The 23,151-nt window shown below is 42.8% G+C and overlaps 1 protein-coding gene and 1 non-coding gene across 2 annotated transcripts in view; one reads left to right on the top strand and one right to left on the bottom strand.

Moving 5' to 3' along the window:
- AGXT2 (alanine--glyoxylate aminotransferase 2) overlaps positions 1-17,981 on the bottom strand; it is a 43,759-nt gene extending 25,778 nt beyond the window's left edge. The window contains exons 1-5 of the mRNA XM_055554851.1: positions 17,894-17,981; positions 9,880-9,968; positions 8,589-8,773; positions 5,225-5,348; positions 3,548-3,642 (exon numbers count right to left, since the gene is read on the bottom strand). Coding sequence (XP_055410826.1) covers positions 3,548-3,642; positions 5,225-5,348; positions 8,589-8,773; positions 9,880-9,968; positions 17,894-17,981 — 581 coding nt within the window. The remainder of the gene's footprint in view (positions 1-3,547; positions 3,643-5,224; positions 5,349-8,588; positions 8,774-9,879; positions 9,969-17,893) is intronic.
- TRNAY-AUA (transfer RNA tyrosine (anticodon AUA)) lies at positions 12,660-12,731 on the top strand. Its single transcript has one exon. It is a non-coding gene; the product is annotated as a tRNA-Tyr (tRNA).
- Positions 17,982-23,151: the final 5,170 nt, after the last annotated feature.

Below are 23,151 nucleotides of genomic sequence, written 5' to 3'. Positions count from 1 at the left end.
GCCTCTTGAGAAACCTGTATGCAGATCAGGAAGCAACAGTTAGAACTGGACATGAAACAACAGACTGGTTCCAAATAGGAAAAGGAGTACATCAAGGCTGTATACTGTCACCCTGCTTATTTAACTTATATGCAGAGTACATCATGAGAAACGCTGGGCTGGAGGAAGCACAAACTGGAATCAAGATTGCCCGGAGAAATATTAACAACCTCAGATATGCAGATGACACCACCCTTATGGCAGAAAGTGAAGAACAACTAAACAGCCTCTTGATGAAAGTGAAAGAGGAGAGTGAAAAGTTGGCTTAAAGCTCAACATTCAGAAAACGAAGATCATGGCATCCGGTCCCATCACTTCATGGGAAATAGATGGGGAAACAGTGGAAACAGTGTCAGACTTTATTTTGGGGGGCTCCAAAATCACTGCAGATGGTGACTGAAGCCATGAAATTAAAAGACGCTTACTCCTTGGAAGGAAAGTTATGACCAACCTGCTGCTGCTGCTAAGTCGCTTCAGTCGTGTCCGACTCTGTGCGACCCCATAGACAGCAGCCCCCCAGGCTCCCCTGTCCCTGGGATTCTCCAGGCAAGAATACTGGAGTGGGTTGCCATTTCCTTATCCAGTGCATGAAGGTGAAAAGTGAAAGTGAAGTTGCTCAGTCGTGTCCGACTCTGAGCGACCCCATGGACTGCAGCCTACAGGGCTCCTCCGTCCATGAGATTTTCCAGGCAAGAGTACTGGAGTGGGGTGCCATCGACTTCTCCGATGACCAACCTAGATAGCATATTAAAAAGCCGAGATATTACTTTGCCAACAAAGGTCCGTCTAGCCAGGGGTATGGTTTTTCCAGTAGTCATGTATGGATGTGAGAGTTGGACTATAAAGAAAGCTGAGCACCAAAGAATTGATGCTTTTGAACTGTGGTGTTGGAGAAGACTCTTGAGAGTCCCTTGGACTGCAAGGAGATCCAACCAGTCCATCCTAAAGGAGATCAGTCCTGGCTGTTCATTGGAAGGACTGATGTTGAAGCTGAAACTCCAATACTTTGGCTACCTGATGTGAAGAGCTGACTCAATTGAAAAAGACCCTGATGCTGGGAAAGATTGAGGGCAGAAGGAAAAGGGGACGATAGAGGATGAGATGGTTGGATGACATCACTGACTCAATGGACATGAGTTTGGGTAGGCTCCGGGAGTTGGTAATGGACAGGGAGGTCTGGTGTGCTGCGGTTCATGGGGTCACAAAGAGTAGGACACGACTGAGCAACTGAACTGAACTGAGCTGAACGTATTCTAGAATGTTTATTTAGGTATAAAAAAATCATAATTCTTTATCGCTGTATTTCTCTGATAGCAAATGTTCATGCCTATAGTCCCTGCATGCACATTTTATCTGGAATGTGTAATATTAGATGTCCCTTGGTAATCAAATCTTCTAGAAATCAAATCTCTTGGATTTAGACAGAACTCATGGCCAGAATAGTGGGAAGATGGGACTATTTCCTCACTCCATCCACTTTTACTATGTCATGCCTATCTTCTACATAAACGTTATTATGAGTCTGTGTAAACATCCTATGTAAAATTATCCAATGGAGGCAAATGCAAACAAAATTGTTAGTTTTTTATATCATTTTTAATACTAATAAAGCCATCAAATATTTCTAATTAATGTTGGGACTTCTCTGGTGGCTCAGTGGTAAAGAATCAGCCTGCCAATGCAGGAGACATGGGTTTAATCCCTAATCCAGGAAGATCCCATATGCTGCGGAGCAACGAAGTCTGTGTGCCGCAACTATGCTGTACTCTAGAGCCCAGGGGCCACTACTATCAAGCCCATATGCCCTAGAGCCCGTGCTTCTCAACAAAAGAAGTCACTGCAATGAGAAGCCCACACACCACAACTAGAGAAAAGTGTAGCCCCTGTTGTGTAACCCCTGCTCACAACTAGAGAAAAGCCAGCACAGCAGTGAAGACCCAGCACCACCAAATAAATAAATAAATATAATTAATATATTAAATTACTGATTCTCAAAAGTCATCCAAAGGAGCAGAAATATACAGGGTCAGCTAGGGTGCTGAAGAATTGATGCTTTTGAACTGTGGTGCTGGAGAAGACTCTTGAGAGTCCCTTGGACTGCAAGGAGATCCAACCAGTCCATCCTAAAGGAAATCAGTCCTGAATATTCATTGGAAGGACTGATACTGAAGCTGAAACTCCAATACTTTGGCCACCTGATGAGAAGAACTGACTCATTGGAAAAGACCGTGATTCTGGGAAAGATTGAAGGCAGGAGGAGAAGGGGATGACAAAGGATGAGATGGTTGGATGGCATCACCAACTCAATGAACATGAGTTTGATCAAGCTCTAGGAGTTGGTGATAGACAAGGAAGCCTGGCATGCTGCAGTCCATGGGGTTGCAAAGAGTCGGACACAACTGAGCAACTGAACTGAACTGAACTCTGCATTTAGAAAAAGTGAAAAATGGTACAACTGGCACTGTGAAATAAATATATGGCTTCTTATCATAAGCAGAGATGAAAGTGAGTCCAGTGTCACATGGCAAAGCTTCTGGGAGTGCAGACCAGTCTTTCACTATCTGGCATAGGGTGCAGTCAATACCATTACATCTTTTTAACTTTTAATTTATTCTTTTTAAATTTGTATTTTGTTTTGGAGCATACTGGGTAGTGATAGTAGTAAAGAACACACCTGCCAATGAAAGAGACATAAGAGACGTGGGTCCGATCCCTGGGTCAGGAAGATCCCCCGGAGGAAGGCATGGCAGCCCACTCCAGTATTCTTGCTGGGAAATCCCATGGACAGAGGAGCCTGGTGGGCTACAGTCCATTGGATTGCAAAAAGTCAGACACAACAGAAGTGACTTAGCGCACAGCACATAGTTGATTAACAATGTGTTAGTTTCTTTCTTTCTTTTTTTTTATACTCGCAGCATTTATTAAAAAAAACCTTTACTATGGACAACTTAGAAATATACAAAAGAAGAGAGAATATTACAATGACTCCCCCCTGGACAGCCATCACTCAGATTCAATAATGATCAATTTATGACCAATCTATTTCATCTTTGTTGTTGTCATTGTTGTTTAGTAACTGAGTCGTCTCTGACTCTGCGACCCCATGGACTGTAGCTGGTCAGGCTCCTCTGTCCATGGGATTCTACAGGCAAGAATACTGGAATGGGTTGCCATTTCCTCCTCCAGACAATGTGTTAGTTTCTATATCATATCTTAAAGTTAAAAAGCTGTCTTGTAGCCTTCTTTTTAATTCCATAGAGAATTTATGACATAACTAGGCTTCCAAAGTCTTTATTAGTGACCTTAGTCAGGGACCCCTACTTGGATCAGGCCAATTTTTATGGTGCTATCCAGCCATAAAATTCATCTGATGGGTCCTACCCTAAAACCTGAAATTAGAAAAACACCCCTGTGAAAGTCTCTCTCCTGCTCTAGTCTATATTTTAGAGATTAACATTTAATATTGGGGTGAGTCAGTGTTAAAATGAATATTCCAAGATGTGGTTACCTGAAAGAAATGATGTCTGTGCTGTTTGAGTGTGCTCTGGCCATCAGCATGGCTAGGTCATTGGCTTCTGAACCACTGTTCACCAAGAAAACAACCTGGAGGAAAAAAAACACATGGTCATTAAACACAGATATTATTCAATTCATTTGAAATTGTGAAAGAGTTTATCCCAGCCTCTGATTATTAAGAAGAGTTCCCTTCATACCAGTCAGTTCAGTCGCTCAGTCGTGTCTCACTCTTTGTGACCCCATGGAGTCTCATCATTTAATTATTGATTCTATAGCTCTTCATTGAGCAGCTTCTGAGCATTAGGGATACAACAATGGCTAAGGGATTGTCCAAATTGTGAAACATTCCAGGCTTCCATTAGAATTACTTGATGTTCTTCAAAGTGCTAAGATGGAGAGGCTTGCTGAGATGTATAGTGGTTAGCGGTCAAGGGAATCTGAGAAGTTGGTCTCTTGGCTCTTGAAACTGAATCATCCTGCTCGACTCTGAAGGCTTGGCCTGGAGGCCCCCAGAGGATATCCCAGCCTGTCTGTTCAGTGTTTGTGAATGTTAAAAAAAAGTGAGCAAACAAACCAGGATGAAAAGTGCAGCTCATCCTGGTTGAAGGAAAGGGGAGCAGTCAAGGGCACTGGATTCTTCCTGATTTTAGGTTTTAGAGTAGGATCCATCAAATGAACTTTAAGGCTAGATAGCACCATCTAAGGGGCTTCTCAGGTGGTGCAGTTGGTAAAGAATCTGCCTGCCAATGCAGGAGATGGAGGAGACACAGTTCGATCCCTGGATCGGGAAGATCCCCTGGAGTAGGAAATGGCAACCCATTCCAATATTCTTGCCTGGAAAATTCCTTGGACATAGGAGCCTGGTGGGCTACAGTCCACGAGGTTGCAAAGAGTCGGACACGACTGAGCATGCCCAAGCACTCAACACCATCCAAATTCGCTGGATCCAGTGTTGGGGTTCCTGACTGAAGTAACCAAGAGTTTGGAGTCCTGCCCTAAACTTAGGTTACAGCTATTTCTCTTCATCGCTTTTAGATTGTATAGGAAATAGGGTACTTAGATAATATGGTAAAATAACAATCATAGCTGACACTAGGTACGGTGCACTGTTTCACATAGATATTTAACTCATTGAATCCCGAAATGCAAATTTTGGCCAACATTTTAACTTCTCAATCCAGTTAAAAAAGTCAATCATTTCAGATGCAGAAAAACATCCCATTTAGCAAAAATATCAAACTGCATCTCAGACCAAATGAATTTAACGGTATATTAATCTTCTAAAAAAAATGGCTTCACTCTTTGTTAAAGAAGAAATGCCAATGACTTGGCAGAGGCACTGTGGAGCCAAGAGATGTAAACTTCCTGAGTAACACAGAGGAGAGTGTCAGGAAGGCTGGGGCACCCCTTAAGTGATGTCTGCAAAGATATGGTAAGGAGAATGATCAAGGAGGGGCAGCCACTTGGAGCTGATGAAGTGAATGTCAACTGGTTTTAGCAGCAATTCATTGACTTCTCTCTTCTCCTTGAGTGCTTTCAGACATGGCTACCAGTGCACTCACTTTAGATGTTCAGTGCACAGACCAGATTCTGCGCCCATATTCTCATTTCCCCGTCCGGCTTCCCTGGGATCAGCAGATCCTGCCCCTTTGAGTTATGAGCATCAGACCTTCAAAGGCTCAGGAAGAAGTGCTGAAAGCTTCTCTGCATATTCGTGCATCAGAGGGTGGAAGAAGACAGAACTTGTATGCCACAGGCGGCCCAGCTGCCTTTGCGCCGCTGCGTTTACTTTCCTGGATAAACAGAAGGGCAGAGTTACCCACACTGCCGCGGGCATGTCCCTCCCCACACAACACTGACCATTGAATTAAACCCTATAGGTATTTATCAAAGAGTTTCCAGAGGCAGATTTCATCCAAACACAAGAAAGAGCTTCTCTAGCCACCAGAGATATCTGGTAATGGAACGTATTGCCTCAAAAGGTAATGAATTCCCGACCAAGAGATGTGTTCAACAGGAGACTAAATGATTGATTACTGACGATTTTAAAAGATAAATTCCTAGAGAAGAAGGAATTTTGAAGTTATAATCTCTTCTAACTAGATTTTCTTATTAACTACGCTTTAAAGAGTTTGGAAAATAGAGAAGACTACATGTAAGCCTGGGTGTCTTTCCATTTTATTCTAAAGAATTATAGCTCAATCAAACACATATTTATAAGATCAACAACTTTTCCTTTAAAGACTATTCCAAGATTTGGGTCTTAGTAGTGGTCAGTGTTGATGAACATTCTGTTATCACATTCTGTGAAGGATCCAAAGTCTCACATTGAAGGAAAGTAGGAACTAAAGGTATATAAATATGTGAGACCTGACTTGGAATGCCTTGAAAAGACAGGCCAAGGTGTTTGAACTTGATCCAAAGAAGAGAAACGGCTGAAGTCTGTTATCAATAATTGATACACCAAAAAAAAAAAATCAGTTGAGTGGTTAAACAATTTTGAGGAATACCAGATCAAATTCTTTACTGCAGGACTTATCAGTACCTTTAATAGGCTAATGTGCCCTGTGTCTCCCCAGGAGGGAGAGATGGAGTTTAAAGTGTTTCCCAACCTTATTTTTTAATGGAACCCTTTAACAATGAAACTTTCCTGTGATCAGTGTCCCACAGAACTCACTTCAGAAAATTGTGGATTATTAATAAACTCTTAAGTGGAAAAGACACTTGACAAAAGCATTATTTAGCAAAATAAATCTGAGAGCCACAAGAAGGTAGGAGGGAAGACTGGAATTGGTGAGGCCAGTTACCTGGAAGACATGGTAGCCTTCCACGTGTGGGGGAGCAGAACTAGGACAGCGGGACTTCCTGAGAGGGGCTAGTAGGGAAAGGCATTTCAGTGGAGGGAAACTAGATCTTGGTATCAGGTTGGTTATATGGAGTGAAAGGCAGAAAAGTGTCCAAGATGATTTTAGTATTCTTGTCTGTGATATCGGGGGAAAACCCAGGGTTGGTTGAGAAGCACAACGAGTCTTGTTTAACTACCCAGCTCCTAGCAAGGACTTACCCAGAGGAGGTGGCTCATATGTGCTCCTTGAATAAATGAATATGTGACTAGAAACAGTTTTGTGGGAAGCACAGTGGATTTGGTCCTGGTAATGTCGATTTGCAGCTGATGGTGGAATATCATGGGCAGGGGGTATCCTGGAGGCTGAGGGAGACTTGGGGCATCTTACTGCCCACGTTGGGTGTCTTAGACATGTTATCATAGCTTGGTGAGGAGCCGAGGCTGAACAGCTGGGTGAGACTGCTGAAATGTAGCAACTAAGTGAGAAGAGGTGGGGAGATGGGGTGAGACCAATTCTATGGGGGAAATAACAAGAGAAGAAGGGAGTATAGAGAGAAGAGGGCGGGCTCAGGAAAGAGCCTGAAACACCCAGAGTTAGGGGGTCAGAGGGACGAGGTGAATGGTCAGTGGGTGGTCAGGAGATGCACCAAGGTCAGGGGAGCCAGTGGGAGGGGTTCATTCACAGACACCATGTTGCATGTAATTGGGAGGATTCAATGTGACTGTTTAAAAATGCTCTCTACTTCATTTTTTCTTTACGTCTTTCATGCATGTTTATCTTATGCTTTAAACTGTATATGAAATTTATTCTTCACACTCCTCAGAACGTGGTATGGGACTGTGTGTATGTACCGTGTTGCTTCAGTCATGTCTGACTCTTTGTGATTCTACGGACCATAGCCCGCCAGGCTCCTCCATCCATGGGATTCTGCAGGCAAGAATACTTGAGTGGGTTGTCATTTCCTACTTCAGGGGATCTTTCTGACCCAGGGATGGAACCTGCGTCTGTTTCATCTCCTGCATTAGCAGACGAGTTCTTTACCACTAGCACCACCTGGGAAGCCCTTCGTTTGGGACTAGTTCCTCCTGAAGATGCAGACAGCTGAGGCAGGAACAGGTGAGGGCTGGACCTGGGAGTATAACTCCCTCCTCATGGCCTTACAGGTGCTCATGGAAAAGACCTTTCACCCTCTCTTGCACAGAAGGACCCACACCTTATTTAGACTTGGTGCTTTATTTTTGCCCCATGTACTATGAGTTTTATTGGTCAGATTATTAAATGCAAGCCAGAATAGATCTTAAAATGAGATGGCTGCACTCAAACAAAATGGACCACAGAGGGACCTGCCCAGGGTATCCGCATGTGGGCTGATGATCAAAATCACAGAAAATCTCAAAATTAACACAGTCATTCACTTCTGGTGTATATTTTCAGCTCTGGTTAGTTACATCGTCTTCTTATCATCCTTTCTCTCCTCCTCCATTGCAGAGTTGATAAAGAAGAGTTGGATTAGAAGTGATTTCTCATCTCTCATCATCTCTTATGCCCCCCACACCTGCCCTGTGTACTCTGAGAATACTGGGCTTTCCCTTCTCTGCCCTTTCCTCTTCTGCTCTCCTTCTCTGGGCTTCCCTGGTGGCTCAGTGGTAAAGAATTTGCCTGCAATGCAGGAGACCCAGGTTTGATCCCTTGGTCGGGAAGATCTCCTGGAGAAGGGAATGGCTACCCACTCCAGTATTCTTGCCTGGAGAATTCCATGGACAGAGAAGCCTGGCAGGCTATAGTCCATGCGGTTGTACAGAGTCGGACACAACTGAGTGACTAAAACTTTCACTTTCACTGCCCTTTCCTCAGAGCATGCCCTCTCTTTGAAAAGCTATAGCTACTACTGAGGAGAAACACACACACAGCCATACTCTAATCACATGGTACACATCCCATCGCATGTACCATGAGGATGACAAAATCTTGAATTGTTAAGAAAAGGCAAGGCATGGTGCGAAGATTTTTGTTGTTGTTGTTTTCATTGTTACCCAGAAAATAGGAAGGAGCACGTTAGCCACAAACTGCCATGTGCCTAAAGAGAGAGAGTTTTTCATTGAGGTTCTGAGTCACTAACATGATCGTTAGCCTGTTTTCCATATATTCTCTTGGGGTGAAAAATCTAGAAATTTTAAGGATACTCACGGGTGGCAGTGACCAACACTGACAGTGACAATCCCAGAAAAGAAATCCAGGTATCTGTTTCCCTCATGATCAAAGAGCCACTCCATGTGTCCCTGGTGCAGCAACAGGGGCTCCGGGAAATAGGCTGTGTGCACAGGAGAGAGATGTTGCTTATGGATCTCCAGGACTCGGCTATAGGCCAGGGACTGTAAATAGACAAGAGTTAAGTGCTTAGCATCTTCCTTATCCCCACGTTGCTTATAGATCAACAGCAGGTCCACACAGCAGCATCTGGGCTCCCCACTGCCCTCGCTCACCAGGGTGGCTCTTTGCCCAGGGACCTCCTTGCAAGATACACCCAGAGCCTTCCTCTCAAGTGGAGGAAATTATTCATGTGGCCCTTTGATCCTTTTCTACATCAAACATGAAGACCCCATGGACTGCAGCCTACCAGGCTTCTCTGTCCATGGGATTTTCCAGGCAAGAGTACTGGAGTGGGTTGCCATTACCGTCTCCAAAACATGAAGAAGGAGGCTGGAATTTTCTACCTCTCCATAGAAAGCCTTGGCTTTGAGTTGATTTTAGCTGTGAAAAAAGAGACTGAAATAAATGTCTGAAGCTGTTTTTTCCCTCTAATTTCTTTTTTTTTTTTTTTTTTGGAGGATTAAAAAAAACGGAGTGCTTGTAGTGTTCATGACTTTAATTATAAAGCTTCTGTCCTATTGTTCTTGTCTCTGTGGGTCCCTCCTGACTTTATCAATTCTACAGTTTCTAACTTATGAACGTCATGTAGAATGAAGCAGAGGAGGTTGGAGAGAGAAAGAGTGAGAGAGAAAGACAGGAAAGGAGAGAGAACTAGTCCAATATTTATTGCATGACTGCAAAATGAGAACTTGACACTTTCTGATGGCGGACTCAGGAAGGTCAGACCAGGCACTGACAGATGGGCTGGAATGAAATGTGTGCCATCACACGTGTGGTCTGTGTATTTCTTCGAGTGTGTACATGTATACTTGTATCCCTGTGATACATGTATGGTCATGGACAGTCTCTTCCTTGTACTCTCTGTCCCCCTCTGCTTTGTCTCCCCATCTCTGCCTCTCACTCTCTTTCTCTCTCTCTCTCACACACACACACTCACTTCATACAATACCACTGAGTGGGGTAAGAGAGTTCGGAGGCTCCCATTGACTTGAAGGCTGTGATATCTGAGATGGCTCAGTGGCAGGCAGGGCGGTCTGTGGGTCTTTCTTGAGGAGCCCTCCCGAGAAGAACCGCCTCACTGGAGTTCTCCTAAAACCTCGACGCTTACCTGGTATCTTTCGGGTGTGAAGTCACATGGTGGCATGCTGGGCTTTGTATGAAGACCGCACCTGGTCACAGATGTCCAGAAAGCACGGGCTGAAAGCGGAGTGGGTTAGTGTCCTTAACTAAGCATCACACAGGCCTATTCGTAAAAATGGACTGTCGTCACCCAAATTAAAGTCCTGAGGGCAATTTTATTTCTTAGTTTTGAGAAAATCATTTAAATTTTAGTTTGGATTTAAAACTGAGGTATCTTTTTTTTTTTTTTTTAAACAGCTCAGAAAGAGTTTATTACAAGGCAGCCAGGCAAGGAGAATTGAGGACGAGTCTCAGAAGTGCCTCCCCAAAGGTGAAGAGGTTGGGGTGCTTATGGTGCCAGAGGGGCAGTCTGAAATGTGGGGGAAGGTAACTGGAGGTAGGGAAAGAGGAGAGGTGATGGGTGTTCTGCTTGGGAGCATCCAGTTACAAACGCCTACATGTAATTGATTTACTTCATTGTCTGGCAGAAACTAATACAACATTGTAAAGCAATTATATTCCAATAAAATAAATAAATAGCAAAACAAAAACCCAAAGTGGAGGTGCTGAGCATGATCAGAGAATGGAATTTTCTGGCCTCCTATGTCACCAGGCCAGTGTCCAGACACCTGCACAGGCCACAGACTGAGGTACCTTAATAATTAACTTTTTGTTTTTTTTTGGCCATTCATTGAGGTTTGCAGGATCTTAGTTCCCTGACCAGGAATTGACCCCAGGCCGTTAGCAGTGAAAAGGCAGAGTTCTAACCACTGTCTAGCCAGGGAATTCCCAATAATGAATTTTCTTAAACAACAAGGTCCTACTGTATAGCACAGGGAACTGTATTTAATATCTTGTGATAAACCATAATGAAAAAGAATATGAAAAAGAATGCATATGTATGTATGTATAGCTGAATCACTTGCTGTATAGCAGAAATGAACACAAGATTGTAAATCAACTATACTTCAATAAAATTAAAAATAAAAAATAATGAATTTTCTGGAGGAAAAAAGAGTTCCTCTCAAATCTGAGGGAAGGCACGAAGTTACCGGGGAAAGTCATGGTTTCTCCCGCTTTGGTCCCTCACCAACTTGGGAGGCTCTTCCCTCTGCCGCCCAACTGTAAGGACTGCAATTCTCTGTTCAGCTCAAACTTCCCTCAGGGCTGGGGGGTTGCTGGAGTACATCCTTTTTGTTAATGGAGGTGCTTTCTAAGCTTTGGGATGCCTAGTCCCTGAATCCCAGTGCCAATCCCAGTTTCTGGTACTGGGTTGGCTCTCAATAAACAAGGAATGAATGGCTGTTGACTATTTATTGTTGGGGAGGATGAAAAAGGGGTGCTAGGCCATGGACTATAATAATATGTACATGCAAGGAGACCTAGAAGACAAAACCTTCTTATAAAACACAACTCAAAGTCCATGAAAACACAAGACCAGAACAAACACAAGATAAACTGGAGCCAGAGGAATCATTAAATATTTGGAGCTAGAAGGAAGCTTAGATTTTTTTTTTTTTTTTTGCTTTTGGTCAAGATGCTCATTTTATAGATGTAGAAGCCACCCTAAAGTGGTGAATTAATTTAAGAACACCAAGCCAGTTAGCTACAGAAGAAGAACAAAACTTTGAGTTTCTGACTCCAAGCCTGGTACCATTTTGCTCATTCACTGGCCACCTCCACCCTCCTCTTCCATCACAGATTTTGACCCCTCTATATAGCAGGGGATGGAATAATAGAATCAGAGAACACTGGAGCTGAAAGAGATGTCTAGAAACTTTATAAGTACTCTTGGAAAAGAATGCTGCTAATTTTGAGGTTCAAGGTCAGTACAGAGATAATTTTACAGGTGGAGAGAGCTTGGCAAATGATTTCTCTTGTTCAGCATGAAAGTTTGAATCCATGGATGTAATGTTGGAGTTTTGTGTGGCTATGGAGTCACCATCCTGAGAAACACAATGAACAATTGTGTTTTTAAATGAGCTGGAAAGTAATGACTCTGAATATGTTTTCTTTCTTTCATGAAAGAGTTCATTCACTTTTCTGCTCTAAAATAGTCACGAATGTCATTAATTTGCTCTTACTTTAAAAGCAAATGGCTTTGGCTATCCATATATAAAAATGACCCCAAAATAAACCTAATTTTCTGAGAATTTCACCTTTTGAAAAGCTTTTCATTGTCTCGCTCTACATTAGTTGCTCTTCTGAGATGGGGAAAAAAATTCTGAGTGTTACTAAGAATTCAAATTCTCTTCAATCCTGCAGTCTCATTTCCCTATCTGTAAAATTGAAGTTACCCACTGAGGAGACTGAAAGGTCTCTTGACTCCAAAGTTACAGGAAATTATGAAAGTGGTCTGGAGAGGACAATAAGGAGAGTTGGAAAAATTTGATAAAGAAAAACTTGAATTTTAAGTGGTCAGGGTAGGTATATTCAATCATTCATTTGTTTATTCACCAAATTCATGGGAATATGATGGTGAAATGAGGGCTCAAAATGAAATTCATAAAATTCTGCTCTCAGGAAGGAAGAGGGAAGGAAGAAAGATTAGTTATTAAGTAGGAAAAATAATGTCAACAAGTAAAATAAGTCCAGATAACATATGTCAAATCCAAAAAATAAAACAAGTGAATAACCATATTAATAACAAAAAAGAAACACCAACTCACAGATATAGAGAACAAACTAGGGGTTTCCAGTGGTGAGAAGGATGGGGGGAGGGGCAAGACATGGGTAGGAGATTAAAAGGTATAACTTCTATGTATAACTTCCCTGGTGGCTCAGATGGTAAAGCGTCTGCCTATAATGCAGGAGACCCAGGTTCGATCCCTGGGTTGGGAAGATCCCCTGGAGAAGGAAATGGCAACCCACTCCAGTACTCTTGCCTGGAAAATCCCATGAGTGGAGGAGCTACAGTCCATGGGGTCACAAAGAGTTGGAAACGACTGAGCGACTTCACTTTCACTATGTATAAAATAAGTAAGGCACAAGAATATATTGTATAGCACAGGGCATATAGCTGATATTTTATAATTATTTAAATAGAATATAGTTTATAAAAATATTGAATCACTATTCGTCTACATGAAACTAATCTGTTTTTACTTTAATGAAAAAAGAAAAAAATGTAGATAACATCTTAAAACAGCTGAAAATCTCTCTCGCTAAACAACCCAAACTCAACAAAAATAGAAAATACAATAATCAATGGACAAAAAGAAGCAAAATGCTTCAGTTTTCATTATTTACTAGAAAAAACCTAAATACGTGGTTAATTGCCTGCATTCTCTAGTTAAAATAACCTCTGTTTTTTTTTTCAAAATAATTTTTTTTTTACCTCTGTTTTGAGGATGCCATAGATTTGAAGGTTAATAAAGATTCTCTGAGACTCCTGGAAATTGTGTGTGTGCACATGGGGATTTCCAGGTGAAAATTCTAGGGGAAATTCTCTTTGTAATGGCAAAAAGTTTTTTTAATATTCATAACCAGCTTTCAACACAGAGTGGAAATTTATCAAGAGCTTGTGACTCTTTCAAATAAAAAAAAAAAGGTTCTAAAACATTTGAAAATATACAATGCTCATACTTGGTAGAACATTAAAGAAATTTATTAAAGTGCTAATGACTCCTTATTTCTGCATAGCATATTAAGTCACTTTAAAAAAGCTGTTGAGGGGGGAATGGACTGGGAGATTGTGATTGACATATGTACACTCTTATGTATAAAATTGATAACTAATAAGAACCTACTGTATAGCACAGGGAACTCTACTCAGTGCTCTGTGGTGACCTAAATGTGAATGAAATCCAAAAAACAGGGGATATATGTACATGTATCATTGATCCACTTTGCTGTACAGCAGAAACTAACATGATATTGTAAAGCAACTATATTCCAATTAAAAAAACAAAAACTGAAATAAATATATTTAATTAAAAATTCAAAACCAAACCAAACCAAAACAAACTTGTCACTTTGGGTGTCTCATTTGATACTTGGCATAGCCAATGGGTTTAGAAGGGAAGATATTCTCACTCACCTTAGAGCTGAGGACGTGATTAAAAGTGAGGTGTTTGCAGTTTTGAGCCACCCCTCACCATCCTGTTGACTCTTACAAACACCTCCCACCTTTCCTCCATATCCTTCCAATAAGTGTTCTTTTGCTTAAAGTGAACCAGGGCCAGTTGACGTTGTTCACTAGCAAGAGCTCTGCCTGATTCTGAGGCTGGTGACTATTGTCCTTTCTTTTGGCACTTGTGGGGGCAAGCCTAGTCTGAGCCCCTCCTAGCCTTCTGTTGGGCTTAGATCAGTCCTCAGATGGCAGAAAAGATGGTCTGGTGGTGCAGGTGGAACACCTACTTTTAGGCTAATTTGAATGTTTTTCTTAGGAAAGACTTTGCAGAAGTTTTGGGAAGTTTCTCAGCTGGAAATGGGTGTTATGTTCAATTAATTCACTCTCCTATGCACCCCTCCTTGTGGGAGAGAAGGAAGATGGTAGCAAAATGGTATGTTTGAGTGTATACCCACTTGCCTGAACATGTTATACATTCAATAATCTTTTGTGTGTGTGTGTGTGTGTGTGTGTGTACTCAGTTGTGTTGGACTCTTTGCGACCCTGTGGATTGTAGCTCACCAGGCTTCTCTGTTCATGGGATTCTCCAGGCAAGAATGTTGGAGTGGCTTGCCATTTCCTCCTCCAGGGGATCTTCCTGACCCAGGGATCTAACCTGAGTCTCTTGCATCTCCTGCACTGGGAGGTGAATTCTTTACCATGAGCGCCAATTTGGCTAATTAGTAAAAAAGGCACAGCTAAGAAGCCTTTGACTGTGTGGATCACAATAAACTGTGGAAAATTCTGAAAGAGATGGGAGTACCAGACCACCTGACCTGCCTCTTGAGAAATTTGTATGCAGGTCAGGAAGCAACAGTTAGAACTGGACATGGAACAACAGACTGGTTCCAAACAGGAAAAGGAGTACGTCAAGGCTGTATACTGTCATGCTGCTTATTTAACTTGTATGCAGAGTACATCATGAGAAACGCTGGGCTGGAAGAAGCACAAGCTGGAGTCAAGATTGCCAGGAGAAATATCAATAACCTCAGATATGCAGATGACACCATCCTGATGGCAGAAAGTGAAGAGGAACTAGAAAGCTTCTTGATGAAAGGGAAAGAGGAGAGTGAAAAAGTTGGCTTAAAGCTCAACATTCAGAAAACAAAGATCATGGCATCCGGTCCCATCACTTCATGGGAAATAGATGGGGAAACAGTGGGAACAGTGTCAGACTTTATTTTTGGGGGCTCCAAAATCACTGCAGATGGTGCCTGCAGCCATGAAATTAAAAGACGCTTACTCCTTGGAAGAAAAGTTATGACCAACCCAGACAGCATATTGAAAAGCAGAGACATTACTTTGCCAACAAAGGTCCATCTAGTCAAGGCTATGGTTTTTCCAGTGGTCATGTATGGATGTGAGAGTTGGACTGTGAAGAAAGCTGAGCGCCGAAGAATTGAGGCTTTTGAACTGTGGTGTTGGAGAAGACTCTTGAGAGTCCCTTGCACTGCAAGGAGATCCAACCACTCCATTCTGAAGGAGATCAGCCCTGGGATTTCTTTGGAGGGAATGATGCTAAAGCTGAAACTCCAGTCCTTTGGCCACCTCATTCGAAGAGTTGACTCATTGGAAAAGACTCTGATGCTGGGAGGGATTGGGGGCAGGAGGAGAAGGGGACAACAGAGGATGAGATGGCTGGATGGCATCACTGACTCGATGGACGTGAGTCTGAGTGAACTCTGGGAGCTGGTGATGGACAGGGAGGCCTGGTGTGCTGCGATTCATGGGGTGGCAAAGAGTCGGACATAACTGAATGACTGAACTGAATTGAAGATATTTTCTATACTCTTTCATCCAAAAAACAAATTGCTTCTGTAACTTTGTGGATATAGTTAGCCTAACGTGACTGTGCCTGTCAAACAGAGGCAAGGCTAAATATTGCGTGCACACATATATCACACAATATACGTGTAGGTGTTACATAAGGATTGTGACACCTTTTTTTTTTTTGCATATGTGGCAATACTTACACCAGGTGATCTTCCTATCTAACATGGACCCTGTCTCCCCCTCCCCGCATTTTATTTTTCTATCCCCTCACCATAATTTATAGCCCATATCGCTACTGGATATTTTAAAAATACACTTATGCAATTTTCTGTTTATCCTCAGTCTCCCCCATTGAGACACATAAGGGCCAAGGTTTTGTTTTGCTCACTGTGGCTTAGTTTAAGCACAGGGGTAAGTGCTCAATTACTTATTGACTAAATGTCTAATTGTAAAACCCGGCAGGTCCATAAGAAGTGTGTGTTCAATGAGTGTGTGCTTGGATGAACAAACAAGCAGGCAGGTATTTAAGACTAGTAGGTAAGAAAGTGGAAGTCAAGCACCAAAGTTTTTTGAAAAGCCAGGTAGAGTAGGACACCCATGTCTATGTGTTGTGGGTTTTTGCAAGATGACTTCTCCCCCGCGGTGCCCTTGGTGGAAGAGTCCCCGCTGAGTTGATCAAGATCTGTAGGCACCGAGCCTCACCTGGTCCCACCCCCAGCCCAGCTCCACAACCCTCAGGGCTGGGGTAGGAAAGGGGAAGGGCCAACAGAGACAGTATTTTCTCTTGCCTTGTCAACAACCGGTACTTTTAGGATAGCGTCCTCTTTACCGAGCATGAGACTCTGGGTATAATTCTAGCTCCTTCTCAGAAAATGTTGGAGTTAAATAATGTTCTGGCAAAGGACCCATGACTGGGGGAAAAGAGAAATCCAAACCAGACTGGAAGAAGAGTGGTTTAGAAAGGGCCTGGTGGAATCACTCTGACTTTGGAGTCAGACAGACCTGGCTTTGAATCTCAAGTTGTCATGTCTACATTTCTGCCTTTGATCAAATTTTTAAATGATCCTTTATCCTTCTGTCTCATCTGTGAAATGGGATAACAGTATTCCCTAAGAAGTTTGGTTGAGGATGAGAACACCAGATATATATTAAGTTTCAAAGAATCACAGCTGTTAAGGGGGAAGAAAGCAAATGGAAGAGGAAGACAGGAGAGAGGAAAAGGAAAGATGTGGAGAAAATGAAGATAAAATTGATCATCAAAGGGCAATGGAAAAGGGTCCCCTTTGTTCAGGGCCTGTGGGGCATGGGGTCTTGCTATGTCTCATCAATGAGATGATGATGATTGCTTATGCTCACATTTCATCAGAGAGATTAGTGAGGAGGTGGTGGTCTCCTAGTGAAACAAGATATGTGTGAAAATCAGGAATACATGAAGCTACCACCAGACGTAGCCACCCCAGGTCTGTTCCTGCTGGAGAAAAAGGAGAGTCTGCATGGAAGAAGAGGTTCACAGTCTAGTTCTGGCTTAGGTGGCTTTGGGTAAATGACTTCTCTGAGGCTCAGTTTCCTTGTTAGTAATGGGGGGGGGGGTACCAAGTTTTAGGGGCATGGCAGAAATTTGTGAGGATGCTTTATGTCTTTTAAAGTAGTTATCCTCAAGCATCTGTATACTACAGTTAATACTTCATTATTTGAATTGCTTTCTTTTATTTCCTCTTTGCTGCTGCTGCTAAGTCGCTTCAGTTGTGTCCGACTCTGTGCGACCCCATAGACGGCAGCTTACCAGGCTCCCCCGTCCCTGGGATTCTCCAGGCAAGAACACTGGAGTGGGTTGCCATTTCCTTCTCCAATTCCTCTTTATGTTTCTGCAAATATTTTTAGTTTAAAATTGTGTCTAGTCTGATTTTATTACCCATGAATTTCGTTTCGGGATGAAAGGATGCATTACAAAATATTGGACATGAGAAGGGGGCACTGGGTTTGACAAGGTGGGGTCTAGCCCACAGGTCTTAGATGATCTGTCTGGAATTCCAGAATTCCAGGCAACAAGCTCCAGAACTCAGCCCTTCTGCTCTCACTGACCCTTCCACTGACCCACATTCCCCTGGTTTCCACTCACCATTAAGGGAAAAGCACGTCTTGGGGGTCCAGAGAGATAAGGTTTTCAGGTGCAAAGATCTCAGCAAATATCTCCAGGCTCCTGTCATTTCTCCCAGTCAGGAAGCAAGTCCCCACAGAAGCAGGAGCAACTAAACCTGTGCTTCCCATGGAGCAAGGACTCAACTGCTCACTGACCAGCTGGACTTTGAGATTAGCAAGGAAGGGGAGGAGCTCCAGAGGGGAGTCATGGAGGGATTACTACCTTCACTTCTGGTGGGCAGCAGAGCTTCCGTGGTTGGCAACAGTGCCTTAAGGGGAGAGAAAGGGCAAAGGAAAGAGGGAGAGGGAAGGAGAGAGGGAGGAGGAGAGAAAAGAGAAGGCAGGTAGGCAAAGCAAAAGTCTTCTGGACTTCTTTAATTGAAGGGTAATCGCTTTACACTCTTGTGTTGGTTTCTGCCATACATCAACATGAATCAGCATAGGTATACAGTATGCTCTCTCCGTCTGGAACCTGCCCCCCCGTCCCACCCCCACCCCTCCCACAGCATCCTACCCTCTGGTTTGCCTGGACTATTTTGTTAGTTTTGTGCCCCATGAAGGTCTCATTGGATAAACATCTTGGAAGGGTGATGATGGGTATGGGAGAAGGGCCAGGATACAGTTGCAAGGGTCAGAGACTTAGAAAGGAAACAGTGAAAAAGAGAAAGAAGGAAGATATGCATGAAGTAAACAGGTAAAGACATTGCTGTTGGTGTTGATGGTCTTGAGGAAGACAGGAGGCACTAATGGGGAAGAGGGTGGCCCATGGGAAAGCAGAGGGGCATCGAATAGCTAGGGAAGGCCCTGGACTGCTGCCTTAGGTATCAGAATAGTGCAAGAAGTTGAGAGCTGAGGATTTAGGGGGCTTTATTTTTACTATGCTTTAATTTCTTAAATTCCCATTTGTCACTCCTGCCTCTCCTGCACCCTTAACCCTCCATAAGTAACTATTCTGTGTGTTTAATGTATACCTTTTTCTTGATAAGTACTCTCGTAAAGGGCTTCCCAGTGACTCAGCAGTAAATAATCCACCTGCAATGTAGAAGACCCCAGTTTGATCCCTGGGTCAGGAAGATCCCCTGGAGAAGGAAATGGCAACCCATTCCAGAATTCTTGTCTGGAGAATCCTATGGACAGACGAGCCTGGTGAGCTATATATAGTCCATGTGGTCACAGAGTCGGACACGACTAAGTGATCAAACAACAACAAATTCTTGTAAAATGTGTATTGTTCGGGGTGAACGCATTTTTAATTTATGTAAGTATGTGTACTTTTTTTTTTTTTTCTACTCAGAGCCATGCTTTTCAAATCCATCCAGGTTGCTGTGAATAGACTTCTTCCAGCAGCTCTGGAGTGGGTGCCTCTGGAGTAGGGCAGTGCCTAAGTGGGGAGACTGACAAAGGCAACTGGAGCTGGGAGGGTAGGGGGTGTTGGTTTGGAAAGTGGCTCCTGTGAATGGAAGGCAAGGAGAGACAGATGAAAGAGGCAGGTCTCTCCACAGTGGTAGGTGGCAGATTTAATAAGCAAGGGAACTTACTTATGAGGCTTGTCTTTGGAGAGTAGATCTTTGCACCCTACCCACTGGAATCTCAAAATGATTTTTTAAAATAATTTTATTTAATTTCTGTTTGGCTGTGCTGAGTCTTTGTTGCTACCTGGACTTTTTTCTAGTTGCGGCAAGCAGGGGCTACTCTCTAGTGGCGGTGCACAGGCTTCTCATTGCAGTGGCTTCTCTTGTTGCGGAGCACAGGCTCTAGGGTGCTCAGGCTTCAGTAGCTGTAGCGAGTGAGCTCAGTAGTTGCGGTTCCCAGGCTCTAGAGCACAGGCTCAATAGTCATGGTGCTCAGGTTTAGTTGCTCCGTGAATGTGGCATCTTCCCAGAACAGGGATTGAACCTGTGTCTCCTGCTTTGGCAGGTGGATTCTTTACCACTGAGTCACCAGGGAAGCCACTTAAAATCTTATATAGAGGCCTTAAATGAGGTCAGTCAGGTACACTGTCCAGTAATGTACACGTTACTATCTCAAGCCTGCATCCTTGGACCAGTTCCCATTGTGTGAATGATGGGCAGAATGCACATGCCAAGGACAGAAGAGGGGGTGAGGGGCCTCTGAGTGCCTGGATCCAGCTGTTGGCTCAACTAGTGGTCACATCTTCTCCATCTCCTCCTTCAAGAAGGGTGGGGTTGGGGAAATACCATATAGGGTGGACGTCTCGAGTTGCCTTTCACAGAGGACCAACTGGCTTGACCACATCCTCCACAAACATCTGGGAAACAATCTTTTTATCCCAAATGCCCAGGAGAGGTGAGGGTACCAGGTAAGCACAGAAAGTGTTTTAAATTCAATGTAAATTGCCCACTTTTGTGTGGGTTCCCAGCTCCCAGCCCATTGTGCTTTGGGGGCTTGTAGAAGATGATTATGCAGTCTGGCTTGTCAACTGCCGTGGGACTGACCCACGTCAGTGGGACCAGTTGCAACACAGCCTCTCCCCAGGCTGCCTAAGCTGTCACACTGTTGGACTGAGGTGAGAAAACACTGAGTTCCTGAAGTCTGGCAAGTGACCTCAACTCCACTGGGCTGTAATCTATTTTGCTTCTGTGAACACTGCAGACTGTAAGCTCCTTTGATCTGTGATTTTTCTTGGGCTTTAAGTTTAAAGATTATTAAGGTGAGAGGTACCCATCTGGGGCTGCCTAGAGTGGGGAAGCAGAGCATGGCACTCAGAATAATTTCACAGTGAGCACTTGTATCTTCATTATTTAAAAGGAAAAACATTTATTTTGATTACCATAATACAATATATGCTGTCTGTGAAAACAGAAGAAATTCGTTTTCATGTGTGTACCTATGTATACACAATTTTTTTTCATAAACTGCTTATAGTCAACAATACAGCTTTTTGTTTAAAATAAAGATCTGAGTCATCATTCCTAATTCTTTCTAAGTATTCTGTGATATGTTTAATTTAATTTTGGAAAATTCTTGGCCATTGTTACTTCAGTATTTCTTCCCTGTTCTCTCTTCTTCTGGTGTTTTAATTATACACATATTACATCTTTTGAAATTGTCCCAAAGTTCTTGGATGTTCTGTTATTTTTTCCCCCACTCTATTTTAATCTGGGAAATTTCCCTTATCCATCTTCAGAGTTCACTGATCATTTCCTCAGCTGTGTTCAGTCTACTGATGAGCCAATCAAAGACATTTAAAATTTTTGTTTGTTGTTGTTGTTACGCATTTTTGATTTCTAGCGTTTCCTTTCAATTCTTTCTTGCAGTTTCTATCTCTCTGCTTCCTTTACTCATCTGATATTACACAATGTCTGCCTTTCCCATTAGGACATTGAACATATTAATCATAATTATTTTAAAATTGTCTGATAACTCCAATATTTGCATCATAGTTGAGTCTGATTCTGATGCTCAATTTTTCTCTTCAGATTATTTTTTTCCTCTATCATTTTAGCATCCCTGGAAACTTTTAAATGAAAGATGGATGTGATGTATTAGGTCACAGGACCTGAGGCAAATAAGTTTTTACTGTGAGGTTTTATGTTAATCTGGTAGAAGCTGGGATGTGTTTGTTTTCTATAGCTTTAAGTGCCAGAGGATTCAAATTCCTCTAGTGTCCTTGTTTTGTCCCCTGTGGTTTTAGGGCTTCCTTCTCTTTAAATAGAGCCAGGGCAGCTCTTTCAGCTATAATCCACTGTTACTACATTTGTCGCTCAGTCGTGTCTGACTTTTTGCTACCCCATGTGCTGTAGCCCTCCCGGCTCCCCTGGCCATGGAACTCTCCAGGAAAGCATACTGGAATGGGTAGCCATTCCCTTCTCCAGAGGATCTTCCCGACTCAGGGATCAAACCCTGGTCTCCTGCATTGCAAGCAGATTCTTTACCATTTGAGCCACTAGGAAACTGAAGCCTTAAAATCTTATGATTGGATCTCAGTCTTTTAGTGGACCTATGTCTCTGAACTGGGTGATCGTCACAAGTATTTATCTATGAATTTTCAGTAAGTATAAACTAAAAAAAAAAAAAAAATCTGCCTTCTACTCCCTTCCCTGGCTTCAGTTTTCCCAGTCTGTTTCCTTGAAGCCCTTATTCCTTTTGACTATTTTCTTTATTTTCTCCCTTAGGTGAGGTAGGAAGCATAGAGGTGGCTGGAGCACTTTGCCAACTGATATGGGGCTCCTGCATAGTCTGCCCTGGAGAACAGATCTGTGTTAAGGTGAGGTCTCTGTGTATATCGTGTGATGGTTACTCTTCTCCTTCCCCAGCCAAGGGCTTCCCTGGTGGCTCAGACAGTAAAGAATCTTCCAGCAATGTGGGGGACCTGGGTTCAATCCCTGGGTCAGGAAGATCCCCTAGAGAAGGTCATGGCAATCCACTCTAGTATTCCTGCCTGGAGAATCTCATGGACAGAGGAGCCTGGTGAGATACAGTCCACGAGGTTGCAAAGAGTCAGATACGACTGAGCAACTAACATTTTCACTTTTTCCCCAGCCAAAGGGACCTTCACCATGAAAATCTAGTGGTGTTCCTGTACTGTAGATGATGCCCAGAAAATTAAGGATCCTCCTAAAACTCTGGCAAATAGGGAATTTCTCATTCTCGTGCTAGTCCACACTCAGCCTCTAGCAATTTTTCAACATTGCTGTTGTGTTTCTACCAGTTGTGGCTCCAGATTAAGAAGGTCTTGACTGTGACTTTGAAGACTTGCCTGTATTTCTAGATTCAGAGTGACATTTCTCTCTGCAATCTCACTTCTCTCGTGGCTTCAAGAAAAGCCCTTGGTTTTGAGTTTCTTCTTGTAAAAATGAGAGTGACATCTTCCAAGCCCTTTACATGTTGGAGAAGCTGGAAGTCTCCATATATTTTACTTAGTGAGTCCCTATAGATGGACAGCTGTATTTTCTCCAGCATCCTAGGACATAGAACTTTGTGCACTAGCATAACTGTTTTTTTTTTTACTTTGGACAAATTCCTGAAGAGAAATTTCTAGGTCAAAATGTATATATGTTTGTTTTGTTTTGTTTTTTAATTTTATTTTATTTTTAAACTTTACATAATTGTATTAGTTTTGCCAAATATCAAAATGAATCCGCCAATGTATATATGTTTTAAATGCACTCCAGTGAGATGACATCAACTTGTCATTTAACTGAATTAGCATGACACAAAACTGTTTTCCAAAATGTTGGGTCTTTTGACTTTTATAGCGACAGTGATATCCACTGA

This window comes from Bubalus kerabau, chromosome 18 (assembly GCF_029407905.1).
Source record: "Bubalus kerabau isolate K-KA32 ecotype Philippines breed swamp buffalo chromosome 18, PCC_UOA_SB_1v2, whole genome shotgun sequence".
Taxonomy (NCBI): Eukaryota; Metazoa; Chordata; class Mammalia; order Artiodactyla; family Bovidae; genus Bubalus; species Bubalus kerabau.
This window is presented reverse-complemented; position numbering and strand designations above follow the sequence as displayed.